This window comes from Cuculus canorus, chromosome 16, assembly GCF_017976375.1.
Source record: "Cuculus canorus isolate bCucCan1 chromosome 16, bCucCan1.pri, whole genome shotgun sequence".
Lineage (NCBI taxonomy): Eukaryota > Metazoa > Chordata > Aves > Cuculiformes > Cuculidae > Cuculus > Cuculus canorus.
Genome location: NC_071416.1, coordinates 8,913,344 through 8,927,224, shown reverse-complemented (window position 1 = coordinate 8,927,224; position 13,881 = coordinate 8,913,344). Strand labels below are relative to the sequence as shown.

Below are 13,881 nucleotides of genomic sequence, written 5' to 3'. Positions count from 1 at the left end.
GTACAATCCCCGACTGTCCTTCTTGTAAATCCAGCTGGTTCCAAGATGACCCAAGATCACTATCTGCAGCACGTCCTGACAGCTGGCTCCTGGAGACCCTCTTCAAGGTTTTGTTGGAAGCAGGTTTATTGCTGGGGCCGAGGTGGGAGGAAGCAGCATTCTAAACACGTCCAGAAGAGATCAGTTGACTCACAAAGCTCTGAATGGTTCTTTGGAAGATGGAGAGTGAGAATGCACAGGCGCAGTCCTTTGCAAGAAGTGATTCTCAAGCAACCTGCCATGGGGAACACGGGGACAACGCTGCTCAGCTCCTAGGCAAGGGTTGGAGAGGTGGGAAGGGGAAGGGCCAGGGGATCGATCTCAGATCAGGTAACACCAGTGCTGGGTGTCTGCCATCAACCAGGGAAGGACACCCTAAGATCCCCAGCATAAACCTGAGAGGTAGTGAGGTTGCTATTTAGTGACCTCGAGACTTACCCTCAAGTCCAGGGCTGCGTTGTCCCACAACTGGAGTTCCTTTGGGTTTACCTTGTGACGATGTTACCACATAAAAACCTATTTGCTCATCACTGGTCAGGGTCGCAGCAGCTTGCCTTTTTTTAACTGATGGACATAACTTTTCAGCAAACCTCTCAGAGATAGGTCAGCAATGACGGAATCATTAAATTGTTTGTTAGTAAACTAAACCTAAGTGATGAGCAGATAAGCTGCAGATGAGAACCTCCTGCAGGCTGGCTGCTCTCCCATCAACGGTAGATGCCCGAGAGATGCTGGCAGCAGGGAACCAGACCTCCAGACCCACTGCAGAGCAATCCTCACTACACCAGAAAGCAGCACCAAAACCAGTCTGATTCCAAATCAATTCCATCTGCAAGCAGCAGATTCACCGATGGGGATACTGAAGTGTTTCAGAGTTTGTCAGGTCAGGGTCAGCTGCGTTTCACACTCGTGTCTTGGGCTGTGGTTTCCCTCCAGTGGCATAAGCAGAAAGCTGCAGTTCTCCCCAAGGAGAGATCTGCTCAGAGCAGGCAAGGGTTCCCTATGCACTGCTCCCAGCCTTCACTCAGCTCTTCCCATTCCACTGCTTGCCCAGGCTGAGAAAACAGAATTCAAAATGAGCATCTGAAAGAAAGTGCAGGGACCTGCTCAGAAGCAGTTGCGAGGCTTTACCCTACATGGAGAACTCAGATCACCCCAAAGCTGCCGACTGCAAAACATCCACGTTGGCCCCATCTGCTTACCCGGAAAGTGTGATCTTTTTCCTTTCTAAACCTCTGCAATGCAATAGTTATAGTTACTCTTGTTAAAAAAAGCAAAAAAAACCAAATTATGATAGCAGGCGCCCAGAGTGTGACTCGTGAAGGTGCAAACTCAACAAAAAACCCTTGACCAAAAAATGAAATTCAGCACAATTCAGGTAAGGAGCTGCTTTGGGTTTGGGAAACAAAGCTGCCTTCCCTGCAGAAATCAGAACCTTTGAAAGTTTTGTTAAAATGCAGATCACTTTGCAATTTTGATTATCAATTATTAACATAACATCTTCCAAAATACCACTGATATGAAATCCACCTCCAGGTTGAGGAAACACCACTCCTAAAATTATTAAAGAATCTCTTCTCCCAGAACGTTCCGGGAACACACGGTGTATGAGGTGTCTCTGCCACTACAGGGACCTTGGAACTAATCAGCAACCTAGAACACAACTCTTTGCTCAAACAAAACTACTCAAGTGTCAAAAATTCCAGCAGTACAAACCCCTCCACCACTTCCTTCTACCAGGGATGCTGGGACTCAATGACTGGGACTATCCTATGACTCAATACCCCAAGATTTTATAGCTGGTAAAAGATTAAAAATATATATATTCAAACAAATCTGAATTAAGACAAAATCTGTTTTATTTATAGTTTAATTTAGATACAATTTTTTGGGTTAACCACCAATAGCCACTACTCACAGAGAGTGGAAGTGTTAAAGATTTTCTTTTTAACCCACCTAATGATTTATTTTAGGGTTTTAAATTACTTAGTTCATTTTTCTTCTTGGTAGATGACATCAGGTAACACAGGCGCAATGGAAGTACCAGTCCTGAGCAGAAAACAAAGACTCCTTTAGCAGCACATTTCCAAAGAACCCCAGTGGGATGGGAGGAATGGGGCTTCGGGGTGCCCGGCAAATGCAACGGAGCATTGCTTCTCACCACAGAACCACTGGAATTTGCTCTTAAAAAGTCATCCTTTCATTCAGTATCTTCTGCTGCTGGAGAAAGCAGCTGCTGCCAAACACCAGTGAAGGTGAATCACTCTTCCAGGAACACTGGTGCGGTGAGGATGGGTGGCCTGGCTGCCTCCTTCAGCTCAGTTCCACCGCTAGGGTTTTTCCAAGGGATGATGTTACCTGAAGGGCCTGTGAACAACAGTTGCCTCCAGGGTGTAACATTGCAGCCTCAGAGCTGCCACAGTAGGATCTGACAGGCTAAGATAAATCACAAGTTAACCTTCCAATACAGGACAATATTCTTTATTCTCCTGCCAGTGATGAAGGAAAGAAACCATTCAGACTTGATTGTCTTCATAGGAAGCAATGATACGTGTTGGTGCACAGCGTGTAACCCAGTGCAAAGGATCAAAGGTATTTAAATCAGCCTTCACCCTGCTTCCCTTCAGCCCAACAGCCAGCGTGCAGGGATTTCTTTCTGCTGACATGCTGCACATGACCTTCCTGGCGGGGAGATTACGACCAGAAGAAAACTTGGATTAATCGTTGCTTTTTGATATCACTGTGGCACTTCGGACACTTCTTCACCGTCTGTATAAATAAACAGACAAAACATGTTAGTATTAGATTTCTCTATCACATTTGCAAATATCCAAGGTGAATGATAGGCATGAGTCAGTCCAAGATATTCTATCTGCTATTTCTCAACGCGGTGTTACTGAGCAGTTATTTAACTGCTAGGGAGTAAAGGAGGAAAAAGAAAGCGTTTCAGTGGAACAGCAACAAAATTTACAGCAGCTGTCTCACATTAATTCCAGTTACAACACCTTTGGAAGCCTGAAATGCAGGAACGAGGAAATACAGAGCCTGCAAGAGCAGTTGTGAATTATGGATGTACTTGTAAATTCATTACATCTTACAAGTGGCTGATGAGTTCCCTGAAACTCTGCTTCCTCTTGCACAGACGAGAAGGAATTGACCTCCTGTGCATACCAGGACATCAGTGAGATGTGTGATCATGACCAAGAGTTTTGCAGGGGAACCAAGTACATTTATTTCTTCATAACCACCCCACCAACCTTCGAGGTTAACAGCAGAACACCGAGTACATGAGACAATCTTTTGCCCACTCAGGTTTCAGTTTCTGTTAAAAACAGCTTTTTAGCCACTTGACCTGCAGCTGAACCCCAACTGTTCTTTTTTATACTTACAGATTACCAGTAAAACTAAAATACTCTGCTCGTTTCAGAAGTGAGATAGCAAAAAAAAACCCCCAACTATTTACAAAATTAAGCTTTGAGCAAATTGCCAGCTCAGTGCGGTGAAATGATGGTGACCTCCATCAGTGGGGCTGCCAGGGCCTCCTGCAGCATGGAAGAAAATCGCTGTACCAAAAGATGTAGCCTGCAGAGCAGGTTTGGGCACTAATGGTTTGATTCTAGAACCATCAATTGAAATGCCATAAATGGAAGGGGAAAGGAAAACTTATTCTACCTCCCAGCAGACAGTGATTTGTTAAAGAGTGTAATATATGAAGTGTATATAAATATATATAAGTGCAATATATAAATGTGAAATCTCATATTTTCCCATATTACAGATAACGCAAATGAAAATAACTCTGTCTGTCTGGAAAGCTTGCAAAAAGAGCAGGAGTAAACGATGGATTTAAACACTGAAAAGCAGCAATGCACTGAAAATTGGAAGGGCGAAGATTTAGATTAGACATTAGGAAGAAATTCTTAATGATGAGGGTAGGGAGGCCCTGGCCCAGGTTGCCCACAGCAGTGGTGGCTGCCCCATCCCTGGAGGTGTTCAAGGCCAAGCTGGATGGGGCTTGGAGCAACCGGATTCAGTGGGAGGTATTGGAACTGGATGGGCTTTAAGGTCCCTTCCAATCTCAATCGTTTTGACTCTATGAAAACAACCCAAACAGCACTGACCCGTCTAATGCCCCTCCAGAGCAGGGAATCCTGTCTGCTCCTCCAAAAGCTTCCAACGCATTCCAAAACTATTCCTTGCCTCTCCCTGATCTCTTCTAGTAAACAACAAATTGAAAAGGATATCACAGTTTGCAACCCTCAAGTTACTGCATTTTGAATAACAGGCAGTTAGTCACTTCCTCATAGAACAATATTCACCAAAGTCCTTCAAAGCTGAAGAAACAGTGAGTAACTTGTTAGCAAAGAGGAGAGACGAGTTTTCAAATCCAGCCCAGTCAGTGGTGACAAAGCTTGATGCCATCTGATGAGAGCGCAGACACAAACTCGGGTGTTCATTTCCTGCTGGTAAGGGTACCTACACCACAACCCTTGCCATGAATGGAGCCCATTGTCTGAACAACCAACCAGCACATGAGTGGGAATGCGGATGGCAGGGTTAGATGGTTCCTCTGGGATTGGTTTCAGAGAAACATGGAATAACGTTCTTCCTGTCTGCAATCCTGTACTCTCAACTAGGCTGCTCTTCCTTCCCATCTGCATGACTAGCAAAGTCCTGCATCAGTCCTCAAGTCATATCCCAAACCACAAGATATTTGAGCTTCCATTAACTGAACCACACTTGATTTGTATCGTAAGAAAGCAAACGTGAACAAGCCACCATCACGAGAAAGGCAGGTCATCAGTAAAGTCAAGAAAGGGGACAAAACTGTGTAGTTTCATGTTCTCCATCACAGTGGCTATGGAACATGGGTCACGCTAAGCCCTGAGGGATGCTTGAACAGTGGAACAAAAGGTCTCTCTCAGCTGAGAGGAAGATGTTTCTTACATCCCTCACACCCAACAGCTTGTTGTCCAAAGCAAGAAAGAACCCATTCTTAGAAATGAAGACTTTGATGTATGTTGTCTATGGAGGAGGCAAACTGCTCAGTGTTGGTGTGCTCCAAAGTTGCCCTTATGAAGGACAGGGCATCCTGAGTTTTCTTGAGAACTGGAAGAATATTTTGTTTGTCTGTCCTTTTCAAACAATTGGACATTAAACTGAACTAGCAATAAGCAGGTCCAAAATGACAATAAGATGTGAGGTAGTTCTGCACCTAACACTTGGCTAAGCTGTGGAAGGGCTGGTAAGTCCATTTGTGCCCAAAGGGAACTGGACAAGGTGATGGAAACACTTTCTTAATATACAGAAGCAGCCTTTGGCTCAGGGAGCTCTTGTGCTGCAAAGGAAGAATCATCACTCCTTCCTTCCACGTTTTCACCTGGCCATCCCTTTCTGGCTACTGTCAGAAAAAGAACGCTGGGTTGGACAAATCTTTACCGTGACTCAGGATGTGTGCCATTATTTTCTGATTATTTGCTCCAAACAGTATCGGTCCCTCTTCATGTTTATAAAAAAGGCTGTGTCCACTTCCCAGGGCTGTGGAACTCTACCATAAAACAAAGCGTTGATACACCTTGCTAAGAAACACACAGTTATTTTCTTTCCCCTGCCATCACCTGGGACGAAGTTTCACTGTAACCAGAAGGATTAATCAAGTAAGTGGCAAATAGGAAAGTCATTAATAACAACTGACCCACCGGCAACAACTCATTTCCTCAAACATGGCTTTGTATTGGATATCTGAATAGAATAGAAACAACATTTCCAGTTGGAAAGGACCTACAATAGTCACCTGGTCCAACTGCCTGAGCATTTCAGGGCTGAACAATAGTTCAAGCATGTTAAGGGCACCAGGGCACCGACCACCTCTCTAGGAAGCCTGTCCTAGTGTTTGATCAGCCTCTCTGTAAAGAACCGTTTCCTAACATCTAGTTTGAACGTCTTTTGGCACAGCTTTGATCCCCTCCCACACATCACACCACTGGATATCAGCCAGAAGAGCTCAGCACCTCTCTCTGCACTTCGCCTCCTTGAAAACCTGTAGAAAGCAGCAAGGTCACCCCTCAACCTCCTTTCTCCAAATTAAACAAATCCGAAGTCCTCAGCTGCCCCTTCCAGGAGGCTCCTTCCAGTCCTTCCACCAGCTTTGTTGCCCTCCTCTGGATGCATTCAAGCACCTGAATCTGAAATGCAGCCCAGTCGAGTAGAGCAGACTATTTTAATCCCCAGTCTGAGATGTGCAATCAGAAAAAGGAGTGATTAAAAAAACCCAGAAGCTGAGCAAGTTCTGTAATTTATCTACAAGCTATGAAAACGCACATGAACTACGGGGTTGAGGAGAAAACCAGACCTCAAAATCACCAATTCTAAGATAAAACCCACAAAATAGAGCAGTGCAATTGCTCAATACATAACAGCTCTAATTCTGTGGATTCTTAAGCCGATAAATCAACAATTACGAGCTACATCTTACTGGCAAAAGCAGGGAAATTTTTCCCAGACATTTATAAGGCAAAAATTTATGGGCTGAGATAACACTGTGGGATAATAAACGCTTGCCTAACCAAAAAAACGCTTCCCCAGGGAGTCCTTAAACCAACTCAAGCAGAGAGATTATAAACACATGCTAATAAAATTCTTGTCATGAGCCTTCTTGAGTCTTCTGTGGAGCATTTGGCTGTCATATGTTCAACCCCATCATACGTTGGCGTAGAAGGAAACAGTTTTCAGCAGCAATGCCTACTCAAGGCATTTGGTTTGACTGCCCGATCTGCAGCAGACATGAGATGCCTTCCTTATGCTTTCTCACATACGTTCCTTATAATCCAATGCTTTTGAATTTAACATTTTAAAAGCAATATGGTATAGCAAACAGAGTGAAGTTCGGCTGAAGCTCTAGGAGATACAAGACACGTCTGAGAACATCAGTGTGGACATTATTCTATCCTCCTCCTGGACCAAGCTTGTCTCTGCCATTACACTTTATTTGGATGTTAGCATGCCGTTCATCTTTTAGACTTAGCTGACACAATTCAGTGTCGTCTTCCCAAGAAAAATACCTTTCGCTGGCACTTTGAATGACTGATTATTTTGTATTTGTTTGTAGATTCACAGGTTTAAGGAATTTTGCAGATTCCTTAGCACCGTTTTTCATCACCTGAGAGTGTTTAGAAGCCACCCAACTAAGAGACTTCCATACCCAGGGTCACAGATTATTACTACCTGGCTGCCGAATCACATGGCAGGCAAGATGCTAACAAACATGTGCTGTGGGATCAGTTACATCCTCGCACCTAAAGAACGCCAGACACCACTTTATTCAGCCAGGAAAACCAAAGGATGGGATGACACAGGAAATATTTGAGTATGAACTTAGAACCATAGATTCTTAGAATCATTCAGGTTGGAAAAGACACTTAAGATCGAGCCCAATGGTCTACCTAACACAGCCAAGACCATTGGTAAACCATGTCCCCAAGGGCCACATCTACACATCTCAAATCCCTCCAGCGATGGGGACTCAACCACTTCCCTGGGCAGCCTGTTCCTGATTTGCCTCATCTCAGGACAGATCTTTACAGCAGGTTTTTAGATGGGGAAAATTACAAAACTTGAGTAAGAAAAAAAAATTAAAATAAAGGTTCAGATGTAAAAACAACGATAATTTTTTCCAAGTTGACTCCACAGGTTTTCGCCTGTGCAGCTCCCGATGGGAAAACATGTAGAGGCAGCTCAGAAGATGCAAAGGTGGAAGAACAACAGTGTAAGCCAGAGTTCTGCCCCAAATTACACTGCAGAACTTAGAAAGTAATAAGACAGGTGGTAAACCTTTCACGGGGATTTGGGTGCTCTCTGTAAACAGAGGAATTCTGTTTACAGGGCTGTCCACACAGTTTTCCTGAAAAGCACCAAACGCGCCAGCAGTTTCAAGAAAGGCTGAAACCAATGATAACAAGATAACCTTTAAGAACTGCTCCCAGCATGTTTTGCAGCAAGTGAAGTCACATAACGGACATTTAAAAGGCACATCATCCTCAGATCTGCAGTTAGAGCACTGGAATCTTCCTAGAGCAGAGAGGGGGCGAGAGAAAGAGAGGAAGGAAGTGACTAAATTCCAGTAGCCACCTGTGAAACACTCATGCACACACATTTCCAGCGCAGCCCAGAGAACAATGACCATGAGCTATACAAACTACCTTAACAGCGCAATACTTGGCCTGGTTACCCCCATTTCCTTCACATAACCTCACTCAGGTGCTCGATGCCTCAGATCCCTGTTTAGAAATCGAGGTTGCATCCTCGATTTACAAGGAAGCTGTCAAGAAAAATCTGTAAGTTCTCAGGAAACTCTTACATCATTAGCAAACCACTCTAATGGTTATTGCACCTGAGCAAATATAGGCACAGACCAGTTGTCATTTAATACTCCGTCAGCATTATTCTCATTTCTATAACTTATCTGTATTCTCAAGTATTAGAGAATTACACCCAAAGTCTCGCCTATACCTACCGCACTCTGGCTCCATCTCCAGAGGAAAGACAGGCACAGCTCCAGGGCTTGTGGGTGCTCTCACATTACTGGTTTCTCCTGACGCTTTGGTTGTTGACGATTCCAGTGTGCTCTGCTGGCTGAAGCAGAAGGAAGAAATCTTCTTCTGAATTTTCTGCGGTGCCTCACCCTTAGAAGTGGCTGCATCTGGTTATAAAAATAAACCCCAGAGCATACAAACCAGTGCAACACAGGACACAATTAACAGTAAGTTCAGCAAGTTCTCACTGTAGAACAACAATAAAACAATCTGAACAACTATTTTTTTATGCTATACTGCTTTGGCAACAGAAGTTCCAATACTAACACAAATTATTATGAAAAGGGACCCTTTATACCGAAATAGTTGTGGCAAATTCTTCCCAGACACAGTGGATCTTGATCCACTCCTGTCCCACCCCACTTAGGTGCAAAGGTTTTCCCTTCACCCTTGACCTACTGAACAGTTTAAAGAAGGTGGCATTACAATTTTCTCCTTGTTTCCTTGCACTTCCCCACCTCACGTTGCATTCTATCTTGGATTTTTTATTGACTCAGCCTGCATGTGGCCAGTTGCTTTGATCTCCCTTTCCACACCTACAGCAGGGAGGGCCCAGCCCATGGGTAAGGCTGTTGGATGCCAGTCATCGTCATCGAATGGTTTGGGTTGGAAGGGATCATGAAGGTCACCCAGTTCAACACTCCTGCAGTGAGCAGGGACATCTTGGAACTAGATGATCTGTAAGGTCCCTTCGAACTCAAACCACTTTATCTCCAACCAGATCAGGTAGCTCAGAGCCCCATCCAACCTTAACCTAAATGTTTCCAGGGATGGGGCATCCACCATCATCCTGGGCAACTCGTGCCAGTGTTGCCCCACCTTCACAGGTAAAAATATCCTCTTAAGATCTAGTCTAAACATCTCTTTCAGTTTAAAACCATCATTCCTTGTCCTATTGATTCTAAGCTTCAGGCAAATACTCATTCCCAACCTGCTGTGCAGCAGTTCTCTCCTTGAGCGCACGAGCTCTCCAGACCCAGAGGGTTCCCTTCATCTTGCACCTGCTGTTCCAGTTGCTTCTCTCCCGTGCCACAAGCCATTCCAGTCAAATTTTTACACATTTCTTTGAACTGCTCTTTGTGATGAGGGCGCACAAACATGTAAAACCCTGTCCAAAAGAAAACACAGTCCAACACACAGGAAAATAAATGCCTGACCATGGAAGACTCCTTGCTTTGGAAGGGAGAAATTCTTTGGAAGCTGAATAATACCAGTCACATTCCTGAGTATCTTCAGGTTGGTAGAACACATGATGGTTTTGTTGATTTAAAAATTATGGAGTTTTCCTTGCACAGAGATGAATATTTAATTGAAAATAATCTCAACTTACCACAAAATTCTTCTGTTCTCTACAGCTAATTATAAATTATAAAATAATGGAATGGTTTGGGTTGGAAGGGACTTCAAAGCCCATCGTGTTCCAAATCCCTGCCATGGGCAGGGACACCTCCCACTGGATCCATTTGCTCCAAGCCCCATCCAACTTGGCCTTGAACACCTCCAGGGATGAGGCAGCCACCACCGCTCTGAGCAACCTGGGCCAGAACCTCCCCACCCTCATCGTGAAGAATCTCTTCCCATTGCCTAATCTAAATCTTCCCCCTTCCAATTTAGCAACTTCCCTTTACCCTATCCCTGCACTCCAGGGGTAAATACCTGACCCAGCCCTCCACCTGACAATGGATCTAGCAAAATCAAATATATACAAAATATCTGAGAAGATTTTCTCAAAAAAGGAAACTTCTCAGTACTGTTTGGTTGACAAGGATTCACAACACATACAGAAACTCTAAAAAACCTGATTCCAACTACTGCCAAGCATAGACAATTCTACCCCAAAGTCAAAACGCTTTCTCAGTAAAGACACTGACTCTTGGAGATAAAGAGTGCTCAGGGGGAGGTTATGACTCAGTATCGCATAGCTCATTTCCCTCCCACTCTTCAATGTGTCAAGACAAATCTGACAAGTTAATTCACCAGAAAAATATTCTCTAAAAATGTGGATACTGTGACATCTATTGAAGGTCAGTGGAATCCTTATTGTGATCTCCTATAGACAATTCCCAGTATACTCTGCATCATTTCCTGCAGAGCAGTTTACACCAGAGACATGGGAGAAGGTCAATTTGAGGTGTTACATAGCACAAGGCAAGATGATTCTTATCTGGACAATCACCACCAGCACATAATCAGAATAATTGAATGGGTTGGGTTGAAAGGGACTTCAAAGCCCATCAAGTTCCACTCCCTGCTCTGGGCACAGACACTGCCCACTGGATCTGGTTGCTCCAAGGCCCATTCAACCTGGCCTTGAACACCTCCAGGGATAGGACAGCCACCACTTCTCTGGGCAATCTGGGCCAGGGCCTCCCCACCCTCGCAGGAAAATATTTCTCCCTAAGATCTCATCAAAATCTCCCGTCATACAGCTGAAAACCGTTCCCCTCATCCTCTCCCTGCTCTCACTGATCAAGAGCCCCTCCCCAGATTTCCTGGATCCCCTTTCAGTACTGAAAACTGCTGTAAGGTCTCCCTGGAGCCTTCTCTTCTCCAGGCTGAACAAACGAATTCTCTCAGCCTGTCATTATATGCGAGGTGCTCCAGCCTGTGGATCATCTCCATGGCCTTCTCTAGACTCACTCCAACAGCTGCACATCCTCCCTGTGCTGAGGACTCCACAACTGAACACAGGGCTCCAGGTGGGGTATCACAAGAGCGGAGCAGAGGGGCAGAATGCCCTGCTGGTTACACTCCTGACACAGCTAGGGACACAGCTGGCTTTCTGGCCTTCAAGCACACATTACCAGCTCATGTCAAGCTTCTGACCCACCACCTCACTCAAGTCCTTCTCCTTAGGGCTGCCCTCAATCCATTCTCCACCCAGCCTGCATTTGTGCTTGTGACTGCTCAGACCCAGGTGCAGGACCTGGTGCAATCCTAAACACAATTCCAAGAACAAACCTCTTTTTTTTTTTTTAATCAATAAAGCCCAATTTAAAATTTTTAAAACTTGTAGCTTCCTAAATCCTTTCATCATTAAATTCACGAAAGCAAGTAAACCAAACCACCACTGCGAAATAAATCCCAGCTTGAAATTTCTAGCTTATTATGAACAATAAGGATACTAAATTATGACACAGTCCCATAACTACTCACAGGTAAAACTCCATAGAAGAACGGTGAATCAAAACTACGACTGCTTATCCCAAAACCTGGAAGAGCTCCAAGAGCTTAGCAGTATAGCTTAGAAAAGCCAGTATAGCAACCAACGTCATGCAAATAAAACTGAGTCAGGTCAATAGTCAGCACTGGCTTTTCTGAAGAGCAATCCCTTCTAGTAACTCAGGAGGAAAAAAGTGGTAATGAAATCATTTAACTGAAGTTAGCTTGCCTGAAGGTTGTGACTGGAATTACTGAGGTTTTACTTCAAGTCTTTAATGTACAACTTCACACTGAAGAAAGAGAGAACGTTTTATAACCTTGACATTCTTTGGTTTCTGAATGACATTTAATACATCTTTCCTGCTGCTCCGTTTTCCTCGTTGGCTAAACCAGACGATGGGAGAGGTGAAGTTTAACAGAGCTACAAGTTTTTCCTAAACATGGAGAATGTGCAGACTAATGACCAGTGAAAGGTTAGCGCGCACGGGAGATCACAGCACCAATTGCTTTGCAAATAAAGAAAAGCCCTTACTTTGTAGGAGATGAAAGTCTTCCGGCCTCTCAGTGGTGAGTGCTGCTATCACGGATATCATCGCATCATAGTTATCTGTCTTCTTGTAAGCCAACAACGCTTCATAGAAACGGCTGTAAGTGCTTTTGTTCAACGCCTTCTTCACGTCATGGAGATACGCAGCGCGGAGGGCCTGGTGGGAATCTCTCCTAGAGCATGAAGCTTTTTCCATGTCTTTCCTTGAAGCTTGGCTGGTATTCTGCCCTGGGAGACAAAGAACACGTGTGAGCAGGGCTTGAGGAGGAACAGAGGCAGTGGTCACTCCTTTGTGTCACTTCTCTTTCACTCAGAAGGGGGTTCCTGGCCTGCTTTCAAGCGAGAAAGCCAATGTTGCCTGCCCACCCACTCACCGCCCTCTGGCATGGCCTTGGGCAGAGCCTGCTCCTGGAAACAGCAATTGGGCAAATGGATCCTGAGGATCACTTTTAGCATCTTCTGGAGTCTTTTTGATCTTTTAAATGGAGAAATGCATCAGATGGACACTAGGGGACAAGCAAAAGGTGCCACAGAAGACACTGTGCTTGGAGGTCAGCAATAAATCAGGTTCTGTGCTACACTGAAAGATTTGAAGCATTATAAACAGGTGGTTTAACCAATGATGCTGGCCTGAAAATAAATCAGTGAGAGCAATTTTAAGGAACAGATTTCCGCCAACAGGAAAGCATAATGGTAAAACAGAATAACTAATTTGAAGTAACACTCAGGAATGCACAAGAGTGAGGTAGGAGTGCAAGAGAAGGTAGGAGCAGCTATGAACACCATGCTAAACTCCAAGTGGACTCTGTTCAAAACTCCAGCTTTGTTTTCCAAGCCCATTTATAGGAAAAAGTTCTGTTTTGCATAATACAGGCATGCAAATCCGAATGAAGGATATGATAAGAAACCGATATAAATTAACTAGCCACGTCTCTTTATATTTAGAGCTTTATTCTCCACTAAAGAACTTCTAAAGAAGTTAAAGACTACATCGCAGTTTTAAAAGCCGGGCTTAGGTCAGTTCCCTGAAAGGAGAAAAACACTGGTGTGAACGATACAATCAGTATCTTTTATTGCACAGCATTCTTACTCCCCCCCAAGCAGACTCTCTATAAGGAGTGGGTATAGAATCACACCTGCATTTAGTGCTATTATTTTCTCAATTACTCTTAGCAGAAACAAATTTTGGTGAAAATTGACCTCATGGACCTCAGAAGAAAACGTTTACCCAAGGTTCTGTTTTGTTCGAATGTTCTCAAAACGAAAAACAAAGCAGGAGAACAAATAAAAAGAAACAATGTTTTCATGCATTGAAAGCTTTTAAAACCTTACAGGAAACATTGGCTTTTTATTTATTTAATTTTTCTTTTAAAAAAAAGAAAGGATTAGCCTCTCTTTACCCTCAAAGAAAGACTTCTAAGCTGCCCAACCGTCCTACTCACTTCCTTATGAGGAATACAAAAAATTCCCAGCTGTTCTCAGGAAGACCTGTAATCAAATCATAACTGAGCCTCTGACGTCCGAGATAAACGCAGGACAGTA

General features: G+C 44.0%; 1 protein-coding gene across 2 annotated transcripts in view; it reads right to left on the bottom strand.

Moving 5' to 3' along the window:
* Positions 1–1,913: 1,913 nt before the first annotated feature.
* The window catches only part of RTEL1 (regulator of telomere elongation helicase 1), a 43,567-nt gene continuing 31,599 nt past the window's right edge, over positions 1,914–13,881 (bottom strand). The window contains exons 32-36 of one of the 2 annotated variants that reach the window (XM_054081134.1): positions 12,325–12,567; positions 9,562–9,738; positions 8,552–8,737; positions 8,003–8,106; positions 1,914–2,808 (exon numbers count right to left, since the gene is read on the bottom strand). In XM_054081134.1, the coding sequence (XP_053937109.1) occupies positions 2,734–2,808; positions 8,003–8,106; positions 8,552–8,737; positions 9,562–9,738; positions 12,325–12,567 (785 nt within the window). In that variant the 3' untranslated portion in view covers positions 1,914–2,733. The remainder of the gene's footprint in view (positions 2,809–8,002; positions 8,107–8,551; positions 8,738–9,561; positions 9,739–12,324; positions 12,568–13,881) is intronic. The other variant, XM_054081135.1, reaches the window with a different exon arrangement.